Source organism: Labeo rohita, chromosome 9, assembly GCF_022985175.1.
Source record: "Labeo rohita strain BAU-BD-2019 chromosome 9, IGBB_LRoh.1.0, whole genome shotgun sequence".
Taxonomy (NCBI): domain Eukaryota; kingdom Metazoa; phylum Chordata; class Actinopteri; order Cypriniformes; family Cyprinidae; genus Labeo; species Labeo rohita.
The window spans coordinates 7680371-7692735 of NC_066877.1; the positions used below are offsets into that span (position 1 = coordinate 7680371).

Here is a 12365-nt window from a genome sequence, read left to right on the forward strand (position 1 = left end):
TGTTTGCCTTAAAATTTTAAGTTTAGTCAACTTGAAATATGAAGTTGTTCTAAGTGACAACTTGTATATTTGAGTTGACTAAACAAAATTAATTAATTAAAAAAAGCACAAACACTTAATTTTTTTAAGATTTACATTTCATTCTGTATATTTTAGTGTGTTGACAATCAGCACTTGCGATTAATCAAACATCAAATAAAGCAAAACATTAAGGCACAAAAATAGTTCCAGGAAAGTAGTCATTAAATGCCATGTTCGTTACAGCAGCATTACTGATAAATTACATTGTGGAGAAAGCTACTGACTGAATGTGCTGCATGCATATGAGAGTAAAGGGTACGCCAGTTACTGCAGGTTAATGTGATTTAAAAAGATGAATGCTTGTTCATGATAATGAATGATAATCGTATGACATTAATTGCAATCTCAAATGCAGAAGTGATTACTCCACCACATGCATTTGACATCATTAACAAAAGTCCTGTATTGTTGCCCCACTGTGGTTGAAATGATAGAGGTGATGTTACTTCGGTTTCAGGAAATAGTAAAGTCATTATTTACAGCCTGTTCACACCAAACCCAAATGTTCGTTGTGTGAACACTTGCCCCGCCAACAAATCAAGGTTTTCTTCTTCTGTGTCAGATTTTTAATTTGCTGAGTAATAAAAATACACCCGCACCTGTGATCGAACATTCTGTTCTAAATTATTGTGTTAAGTTATGATGTTGTTTGGCAACTGTAAACACTGTGCAGTAAGGAGCTGTTCACACCAAGGACAATAACTACAGTATAACTATGTCCATGATATTTTACAAATCACTTTAACTAGGGGTGTGGTATAATAAACAGAACATTATTGTATGTTTACGTGGACGGTAATATAGTTATCATTCTTAGTGGGAATGAGCTTTTACATAGAGTCTGTACCAGACAAAATTGGAGTACTGCAGATAAATCACTGCCATTATGATCAATGAAGCTGTCTACTCTGTAAACGTCTGTCTGCGACACAGTGCCATTAATGTTTCAGCACAATCTCCACCAGTGACACATTTTTACCATCGCCTGGTGTGCACCATCACACCGCCCAGCAGTCAGTCAGTAGACTGGTTAGCTTCTCTCTACTGTAATTTTAGCAGCTGCTCTGTGTTTTTTGTCTGGTGTAAACCACCATGAAATCAGAGCCCAGAGCGTCTCATGGAGAGATAAAACACAAAGATAGAGAGAGGAGGATGACGTAGGCCTGGAGAGGGAGAACGAGATTAAAATCAGGCTTAAAAGAAACTGTTCGGCAGAGATGAGGTGGCGTCATGTCTGGACGTGGTCTGTGCTCTCTCCAAACAACTTCCACTTCTGCTAAGTGGCACGATTAGTAGAAGTGTTGTTATACAATGCGGACAGTACTCAGCTCTGGAGCCCAACCTCAGACCCCTTTCAGTGACTCTCACTACAGTCACAGGCTCCGTTCCAAAACATAGTGAGCAGGCTTATTGTTCTGACTACATAGGCTTTTAAAGCAGCATCCTTAGTGAATTGGAACCTCATATGCAGGGTCTGACCTTTTACTAATTGCAACCCATGCTCATGAAAATACGTGTCTCTATATACACCGTAATTACGTACCTTACTGCACGTTTCGCAACAGTTTCAAAATGAAATGTCCAGACAGTGGAGCTGAAACACACATTCAATACATGAACGTGGCACGTTTTTATTACGTTAGTACAGGCACGTTTGCTGCATTTTTATTTATTTATTGTTTGAGGTACGTATTGTGACGCTTCAGAATTCAAATATCCAGGGAGTGTCGCTAAAGGTTAATGCTATATCGTGTTTGAAATATCCCCTACACCAAACCAAACCTTAACTGTACCCGATAGTGTCAACAAATACAAAAGTGATATAAAAACGCATTTGTTGATGCAGCCGTGCTATTTGAACTTTTGTTGAAACGTAGTTTCATTGGGTTTGTACTGGAGCTCTTCATCACTCAAGCGCAACGCCGTATCGCATGAGCTACCAAACAAACCTACTGAATTAGAAAACTCACACATGTGAAGCTGTACATGTGACGACAATGTTCAAAAGTATCAGTTTTCAAATCGTGCAGAATGTTAAAATTGTTTTGAAGTCATAACATATTCTGCAAATAACTGTGTGAAAATCAGGCTTTATTATACAAAGCTGTACCTGTAAATCATACAGTTTTACTGCCTCTAGTGTTCATTTCAACTGCAAACTGTAGTGATTTACACATACAGGTACATTTTTTCAGTTTTGCAGAAATGTACATAGAGGCACGTATTTCTAATGAGCCTATGTCGGCTTATTGTCACACCTTTATTTAGCATTTTTTTTTATTAATAATATTGTATTTTTGTCTGTATGACAGATTACTTATTTGTTTTCTCATTGCAAAATGTCTTAGTGACAAAGTAAGTCCTTCCCATGAAAATAAGAAGTGTTTAATTGTAAGAAATGTGCACTTGTAGTGTGTACTTGAAAACTTTAAAATATGTCCTTGCAGATAATATAATGTTTAAAAAAAAGCCGCTTAAGTGTACTTAAATAGAGTTCACTTTTAGCTCTGTCTCTTAACACACTTTAGTACACTTTTAAAAGTGCACTTTGTTGTGCTAAAGCATACAAAAGCACATGTGAAGTGCTTTATTATAATTTTAATTCTACTTTGTTATTTGAGATTATATGTAAAGTTAATATATTTTAAATTAATGTTATTAAAATTAATTTAATTAATAAATAGTTTGAAATTTGCAACATCATCATTACAAATAATTAGAAATATGTTTTATATATGTCTATGATTTATGATTTTATAATAGTATAGTATATTTTAGTTTACCATAAATGATTGTCAGTATTTAAAAAGATAGTTCACCCAAAAATGAGAATTCTGTTATTAATTACTCACCCTTGTGTCGTTCCAAACCCGTAAGACCTTCTTTCATCTTCAGAACACAAATTCAGATATTTTTGATGAAATCCAAGAGCTTTCTGACTTTGCATAGACAGCAATGCAACTAACACGTACAAGGCCCAGAAAAGTAGTAAGGTTATCGTTAAAATAGTCCATGTGACATCAGTGGTTCAACCTTAATTTTATAAAGCTGTGAGAATACTTTTTGTGCACAAAGAAAACAAACATAACGACTGCATTAAACAATTTCTTCTCTTCTGTGTCAGTCTTCTCCACATGTTAATATTGATCGCAGCATAATTTTCAAGCACCTATCACAAAAGATGTTATTTTCTTTTCTTTTTTTCTTTTTCTGCTGGCGTAATATGAGGAATATTCCATGTGTCTGGAGAGAAAATAAACTTTTTACATACACCTCATGTTATAAATTTGAAAGAAGAGGTGAGGGTAACAAGTTGTTTTATAAAATAATATATGGTTTGAATTCAAACCATTTTCAAAGGCAATTTCGAACTCACAATTGACACATGGAGAATGTTAATCATGCATCAAGCAATAAGTGGCTGATTTGAAATGGTGTGTGTCCTGCAAATGATCACTTGAAATGCTTGAGGGACTCGAGAAAAAAGCACATAAAACATTTGCCCACTTTTCTCTCACTTTATGTAAAATATTAAGTATAATTTTGATTGGAAAAAAGAAGGATAGGTCACTAGGTTTTCGAACGGAAATGTGTGTGTGGTTTTTATGTTAGCACGTTAAGCTCATCAAGCTGGACACTTTGTGTAACCGACAGAACATTAAAACCATCTATTTATGAATGGTGTCGGAGATGGTGTTACAGAGTCTCCAGAGATGGGTACTGACACATAAGGAGACTGCTGGGTCTTGACAACCACCAGCCATTACCCATGATCTCTCTCTGCCATACTTAGTGCCCACTGATTTTTCCTCACAGGGGAGCCACACAAGACCGGCACGGATGAGTCAAAAAATACATCGACATAGACGACTCAGACAAAAATAGGAATAGAGAGAGTGGTAGAGAGAGAGGCTCTCGTTGTGCCACATGGACCTCTGTATCTGTGTGAAACAAACTGATTTTTCACACGCTGCAGCTATGAAAAAATTCACATTTTTTTCAAACTTATCTCACACCTACACTTTTGTCCAAAGGTTTGGTATTACATTAGTACATTAGTATTAATGTATTAATGTATTCAACATTAATAAAATAAGATATGTATCTTGATCAGCAAATCAGCATATTAGAGTGATTTCTGATGGATCATGTGACACTGAAGAATGGAGTAATGATGCTGAAAATTCAGCTTTGCATTATAGAAATTAATTAAATTTTTAAAATATATTCAAACTGAAAACAGTTCTTTTAAACTATAACAATATTTCACAATATTACTGTTTTTTTTATTGCATTTTTATTAAAATAAAGAATTTGCAGCCTTGTTGAACATAAGACATTGATTTTCATGGCATTTGTTTGTAGTTTGATTATTGAACAAATGACTCTTATGAACAAGTTCCTTTCATCGAATCAGTCAAAGTGACTCTAGTTTCCGTTTCCCAAATTTCCAGTTTGATCTGTCTAATTAATAGAATAAGTTAACAATAATAGTACTGTTTAGTAGTTTTGTTTAGTCTTTATTACCCACTATTGAGGGTGAGTGATGCTTTTTTTTTAAAGTACTAAAAGAATCATTAAGGAATCTGAATCGTTTAGTTGAATCAGATTCAGAACTATTTATTTTCATCTCAAAAGATTTACATTTAACTTCATCCATGATTGTGGTACTGTTTTTCTAAACCAGTCTGGAGTTACACTAGATGCATTCACATGTACGTAGTTAGAATCTGTCTTGAATTTTCCTGGAATTTTTACACCCTTAGGTTGGTGCATATAGCGTCACCTCACTGTGCGTTTGGCTCTGACAGGAGCTGTTTGTGGACGAGACGGTAATAGCAGGGCCTGGGGACAGATGAGTCTCTACCTGTGGCTCCCTCACTAAGGGAGATGTTGACTACTGTGCCGTGAGCCATAGATCACCCAATCACACACTCACAATGTCATGTGACCACAAAGCAGCAGCCAATCAGATGGCGCTGTAATCTGACGGGAGCATCTCGGGAGCCAGTCGCCTCAGAGCTTCTCCGATCGACCATAATTGAGGAAGTGTTGCTGTTGCTGTAGCGAGGGTGGAGAGTGAGTCATCGCTACGACTAATTTTAGCTGCACTGCACAGTCAGGGGTGGTTTGGGTTTTTTTCCCGCATTTTTTTTTTAGGAAATCAAACATCTGTTATTAGAGACTACTTATCAATCAGAGTCAAAGCCGAGAAAGAAAATTGACTCTGCTAGAGAGAAACAGCGGCACTGACAAATTCATTGCATGCTTTGTGAAGAACAGCAATCACTGTGTCCTGGTGAAGTAGATTGTTGCTTGTAACCTGTATGTATGTAATTATTATACCAAAATAAGAGGGATCATACAAAATGCATGTTATTTTTTATTTAGTACTGACATGAATAAGATATTTGACATAAAAGACGGTTATATATATAGTCCACAAGAGAAAATAATAGTTGAATTTATTAAAATGACCCCCTGTATGATTTTGAGATCCATCTTTTCACACTGAGGATGACTGAGAGACTCAGTTGCAACTATTGCGGAAGGTTCAAACACAGATGTTCATGTCTTTCTGTCTTCAGTCGTAAAGAAATTATGGTTTTTGAGAAAAGCATTTCAGGATTTTTCTCCATATAATGGACCTCATTGGGGCCCCAATTTTGAACTTCCAAAAAGTAGTTTAAATGCAGCTTCAAAAGGCTCTAAACAATCTCAGCTGAGGAAGAAGGGTCTTATCTAGCGAAACAAACACTCATTTATTTCGAAAAATACAAATTTGTATAATTTTTAGCACTAAAGCTCATGTAGCACAGGCTCTGGGATGCGCGTCCACAATGCTACGAATTAGTAATGGGTCGTTCTTCAATGATTCTTTCATTTTGAACAAATCTTCAATGTGACTCGGAAAGAACAAGTCGTCTCGGCGGAGTGATTTGTTCAGTCGTGCATGCGCAACATCCTATCAGGTTCTGTACTGGAATTAGTTCATCTGTTTCGAGTCTTCGGGTTTTTCGAGTCATTTGGTCGTTCATCTTATGGGGCTGTCACATGATGAATGAACGACTCAAACCTGAAAACTTGTCAGATAAGAGGTGAGGTGAGCTAATCATAGACTAAAGACCCAGGTAAACAATGAATTAATCTTTTCTGTTTCTTATAGCATTATAGTTTAGTCTTGTTTGTAGTGTGATCAACATTTGTGTAAGTAGTAGATGTGTTAGGGAAGTAACACGTAACATTTTAATTATATTTTGCTAAAATGAATGAAATGACTCGAAAAAAAAGATTTGTTCATTTTGCTGAACAAGCCTCGAAGGTCAAGTCGGTAAAATGATCCGAACTTCCCATCACTACTACGAATCACGTGTAAGTTCATCGTCTGTGTACTGAGTATGGCGAAAAACTCCATCTTATTTTCTCCTACAGCTTGAGAGGAGGACATTGTTGTACCTTTTTGTTTGTAAACAGCGTTTGACTGACTTGCACTTTCTTAGTCTTTGCGCGTTCGCTTTGTAAACACTGGGTCTGTAGTTCCGTGTGACCTTTCAATGTGATTCAAGAGTACGTAGCGTTGTGAACGCGCATCCCAGAGCCTGTGCTACACAAGCTTTTGTGCTTAAAAAGTATTAAAAAAAATATTTTCCGAAAAAAAAAAAGACGATCGTTTCTCTAGATAAGACCCTTCTTCCTCGGCTGGGATCATTTAGAGCCCTTTGAAGCTGCATTTAAATTACATTTTGGAAGTTCAAAATCGGGGCACCAATGAAGTCCATTATATGGAGAAAAATCCTGAAATGCTTTCCTCAAAAACCATAATTTCCCCACGACCGAAGACAGAAAGACATGAACATCTTGGGGGGGTGAGTAAATTATTTGTAAATTGTTGTTCTGAAAGTGGACTTCTCCTTTAAGAGCCAGGGGGTGAAAACTTTTTAAAAATCAGGGTAAATTTAACTTATTTTGTCTTCGGGGAAACATGTAACTATCTTCTGTAACCTCTGAAGGGCAATACTAAATGAAAAAATATGATATTTGGGCAAAAATAAGAAAAATGTACACATCTCCATTCTGTTCAAAAGTTTTCACCCCCCAGCTCTTAATGTATCGTGTTTCCTTCTGGAGCATCAGTGAGTGTTTGAACCTTCTGTAATAGTGGCATATGAGTCTCTCAGTTGTCCTCAGTGTGAAAAGACGGATCTCAGAATCACACAGTCATTGTTGGAAAGGGTTAACAATATACAAAAACCAAAGAATTTGTGGGACCTGAAAAACACAGCTGTGGTCAGGTAACAACACACTATTAAGAATCAGTCATTTTTATAAATTCGACTATTATTTTCTCTTGTGGAGTATATGTAAATGTCTTTTATGTGAAATATGTTATTGAAGTCAGTACTAAATAAAAATTAACATGCATTTTGTATGTAATGTAATATGTATGTATGTATATATATATATATATATATATATATATATATATATATATATATATATGTAATATATAAATTGAATGTAATATGTATGTACATATATGTAATTATATATGTAATTATTTTTCAGATTTAATGTAGATTTTGATAAAGGAATAGTTTACAAAAACAAAGTTTGTCATCATTTACTTATCCGCATGTTGCTCCAAACTAATGAGTTTCATGCTCTTGTGAAACACCAAACAAGATACACTGCAAAACTTTTGCTGTTTTTAATAATAAGAATAGATGCTGTCAAACTCAAAAAAAAAAAAGAAAAAAGAAAAAAAAAAGCCAAGCTAAAAAAATGTACATGTCAAAAACAATACATAACTCAAAAAATGAAAAAGAAAAAAAAATGACCACATTATGGTACCATTATGCTCTTTTTTCTTCATTTTTCAACAGAATAATATTACAGTATATGCCATGAAATTGATGTAGATGATGACAGATGTTTCTTTTCTTTTTGTGGCTGAAAAAAACCCTTTATATTTCATATCTTATACATCTGACATTTTTTCATATTTATTTAAGTGTCTTTACATGTTTAGAGGAGTAAATTCTATTTATTTATTTTTAAGGTTTATTTTTTTGTTACTAGTAATTATTTTTCAGTTTTGATCCAGATATTAATAAAGGAATAGTTTACCAAAGCATGACCATTTTGTCATTTACTCACCTTCATTTCAAACTCAAACTTTTTTGTTCTTGTGAAATACCAAAGGAGATATATTACAAAACTTTTTGAGTGCTGTTTTTCATAATGTTTTTATTTTTGTACAATTTTATGTTACTTTTATATTTTATTTTTTCATTTATTCAACAAAAGAAAGTTGTATAGGTGATGGCAGAATTTTCATTTTTGGGTGAAAGAATCCCTTTCTGTTCTGTATCTCTATCTGTATCTTATTCTCATATTTAAGTATCTTCACAAGTTTAATATGAGGATTATGTCTGTTAGGTCACTTTGAGTCGTAACCTTTTATGTCATGCCTAAAGTAAATGAGCTCAGGCATGTCCGATCCAGCAGAAATAGACTCTCTCACAACCGAACTTGTGGAGGAAGGAAGAAGGGCATAATAGACAGGATGTGACATCAGACGTGGGGTCAGAGTGGGCCTGTAGGCCACCCTATTGAGCTCTTCCTTTTTTTTAGTTCTTCAGGAGGATGTGACTTCAATGTCTGAGCATGTATGTTATGTAAAGATGATGGCTTTCAGGCACGGTTCCACACAATGCATGGCAGTCAACGTCCACAATGACATCATGCTAAAGAATCGGCTGTTTTTGTGTCGTTTCCACAGCAGCTTTTTACAGTTCGCAAGCTCCAGTCGTGGAGATATATGTAGGGATGGTGCTTATGGGACATTTTTAGTATAGACATTGACTCAGAGTCATTATCCTCGTTCATACCGAGCTTGTTTTATATATAGATTCCCTAAAGTTATATACGTATGTGCTGTAAAGCCTGACACTTTTAACTCAGTGACTTAAAGTCTTTGCTTTCTTGTTCTCTGTCCACAGAAGGATGAGGTGTATCTGAATTTGGTTCTGGACTACGTCCCCGAGACCGTCTACAGAGTGGCGAGACACTACAGCCGTGCCAAGCAGACCCTTCCCATGGTTTATGTAAAGGTGCGGATTGTTCCTAATATGTGTTTGTGTGAGTGATGTGTACCTTATGAACGAAAACCATAGGTTTCGTTCCCGCTGGTGAGTATACGGGTCAGCTGGGTGTGTGTTGGCATTTGTCCCCCTCCTCCTGTGCAGTTTTGCGTCACAGGGTCTTGACTGCTGTGATGACGTCATCACTGCTTTGTGCCGCTATGTCCTGAGCTATATCCTTCCTGCTATTGGCAGGGTGCAACATAAATAGTATGTGGGAAAGGAGACCAGAGGCCATTTTCGCAGAATGGATGTCAATGGAAGAGAGGCTTCACTACGCTGAATTAACAGATTCTTAGAAGAAACGGCTGTCTGCTAATCTTCAACATGTTTTACACTAAACAATACTTTTGAATTGAACCATTTTTAGAGTTTCCCACGAAAAAATGCCATTTTATAAGAGAAGTCACTGACTTTTTGCGACAGGAGGGATTCAGCTTATGGCACATCTCATTCATTCCTGTGGTATCCGTAAATGGCGATTGAGTGTCACAAAACTCTTGACTGAAATTCTGTGACGTCAAAGCTGTAATGTGATTGGTTATTAAGGAACACGTGATCCAAGTTAGCCGTTACGCTTTCTCCAATAGTAAGTAATACAGACCCTCTCATGTTCCTATAGTAAGAAAATCTCTGGTTTCAGTCCTTCATTCTGATTGGTTGAGCTGCGTTCAAAGCTGTTATATATTACTCTACAAACATACACCTTTGTTTATGTCTGTGTGTTGCTTGGCAGCCACTTTGTTGCAAACAGCCGTTTCTGAGGAACTACATTGTCTGTCGGAGGAATACTGTTTTTATTTGTGAAACCTTACTACGTATATGGAATAACCGCTTTATAAAGCAATAAGCCATGTGAAGCCATGGTTTACAGTGAATTTATAACAGCTAAGGGGGCTTTAGGCACTCCGTCCCGCATCGTGCCTAACAACGCCCCTTTACCCTGCTGAAAAAACAGCTAAAACCAGCCTAAGCTGGTTGGCTGGTCTTAGCTGGTTTAAGCTGGAAGTAGTTGGTTTTAGCTGGTCTCCCAGCCTGGCTAGGCTGGTCAGGTTGGTTTAAACTGGTATACCAAGCTTTAAAATATTTTATCATAAACCACAAACAACAAGAAAAGTCGTGGTGCTTTTGAAAATTGTTGCGGACAGTATGAGGCCACTGATTTAATCACTGATTTAAATGACTATTTCAAAAAAGTATCATTATTTCCTTGCCATTATGTAAGGAAATACATAACAGTAGAGAAATAGCATTACACATCCTTACCTATTTACTTTCTTTTATTCGTGTAACAAAAAGTGCCCATTTTTGAAGAATTTTATGGCTGCTTTTTTGCATATAATGGATGTGAGAATCCTAAAAGTACTTCATATGACTCATGAACTGTATTCCAAGTCTTGGTGATGAACAGATCAAAAATCATTATTCTCTGATAATCTTTCCTTCTGTCAAAGATCTAAAAATGGACTAATGGATGCGATAAAATGCCAATGATGTCAGTGGTGCCATATTTGTCTTATATTATTTGCCATATTACTTATACAGAATAGTCAAATGGACTACTCATATGATCCTTATAGGTGCACTAAGCGATTTTTGCCAAACGATGTCGATATTTGAAAGCACGAAAACAAACATGCCCATACCCCAACAGGACCTCACCCCTATTTTGATATCTCCAGCCCACACTTACGTACACAACCCTGGCATAACGACAATCGTGGAAACAAGTGAAGATAACACATGCATATCAAACAAAAGCCAACACATGTAAATTGTGTGAAACGGAGCGAAATCAACGTTACTCACCTATCAAGAAAAAAAACACCACAACCTTGGTGTCCGCCTCCAGGCCTTCCCATTTATGTGGGTCTTACCTCTTTTCTGATCATAACCCTTCTTTTTAATGTTTATTCCTCTGATATTTTCCTTTTTTTATTTGCCATCTCTATCTATAGTCAATCTGCTAATATTTGCTTTTTTCTCGCTGTCATTACTAGACACGCCCCTTACTGTTGATTGGCTACAAGTGTGTTTTGGAACTCGGTTTGACACTGTGCAGAAAAAGTGTTTTTCAAATATTGCTTAGTGCACCTTTAAATAGCACTGTGATGGTTTTTAAGTCATTTTGGGTCTTGACAGCACCTGTCCCCATTTACTTTCATTATATGTAATAGAGGAGCCATTATATTGTACAAAAATTCACCTTCTGTGTTCCATGAAAAAAGTAATTTTGATGTAAAACAATGGATTTGGAGAATTCTCTGTAGAATTCCATTCAATCATTTGATATTAAGTGATGAAAAAGGCTAAATTGTATTCTAAATTTATAGGGTACATTTTTGTGACCTTTTTACGACTGCTTTACTAACCTCATGACTTCTGTGTATTTACTTTATCTTCCTCACTACAGTTATACATGTACCAGCTCTTCAGGAGTCTGGCCTACATCCATTCCTTTGGGATCTGCCATCGGGACATCAAACCGCAGAATCTTTTGCTGGACCCAGACACGGCCGTGCTCAAACTCTGTGACTTTGGCAGGTCAGTTAGTAATCTCTTGATAGCCAATTCATAGGAGACAATGGCATTTCTGATAACCTTTCAAAGGTCTAGTGCAGCCCCAGTGGATCTATGAAGTGAAAGCAACGCTTTACTGCATTTAACCTGATAATCCCATATTACACCTCACTAGAGGCCTCCAGATGGTCTCGCTATGCTCCAAGATATCTGTGCTGACTTCAGCCTTTTCATTTAGCCTGCTTTTCACAATTTTCTACTTAAGAATACTAGTGAAGATTTCAGGTGAAGTGATATTCAGGTATCCGATTCTCACTTGCCTTACATCTGTTGGCTGAAAACTAGGGCATGCGTTTCGGCCGTTTGTTAATGAATACCTTATACTGAGGACTTAGACAAAAATAATGCAAATTTTCCTTGAATGAGGACACCGATTAGCATCATTCTTCACTTCTACGCTGCCTTCTACACGGCCTTGAGATGCTTTTAAAAGGTTAGCAACTCGCTTGCCATCTAAACAAATGTCTTTAGAGTGCTTTGCTAAAACGCAGTGTAGACTGTATACTGCCAACAAGCTACAAAAGAGTGTACTGGTGATGAGAGATTGTTCAATCTGTCTTT

General features: G+C 36.4%; 1 protein-coding gene across 2 annotated transcripts in view; it reads left to right on the top strand.

Annotated features, from left to right (window-relative positions):
• Positions 1-12365, top strand: part of gsk3ba (glycogen synthase kinase 3 beta, genome duplicate a) — a 62140-nt gene that overhangs the window by 36716 nt on the left and 13059 nt on the right. For both annotated transcript variants that reach the window (XM_051118875.1, XM_051118876.1), the window contains exons 4-5: positions 9084-9194; positions 11638-11768. In XM_051118875.1, the coding sequence (XP_050974832.1) occupies positions 9084-9194; positions 11638-11768 (242 nt within the window). The remainder of the gene's footprint in view (positions 1-9083; positions 9195-11637; positions 11769-12365) is intronic.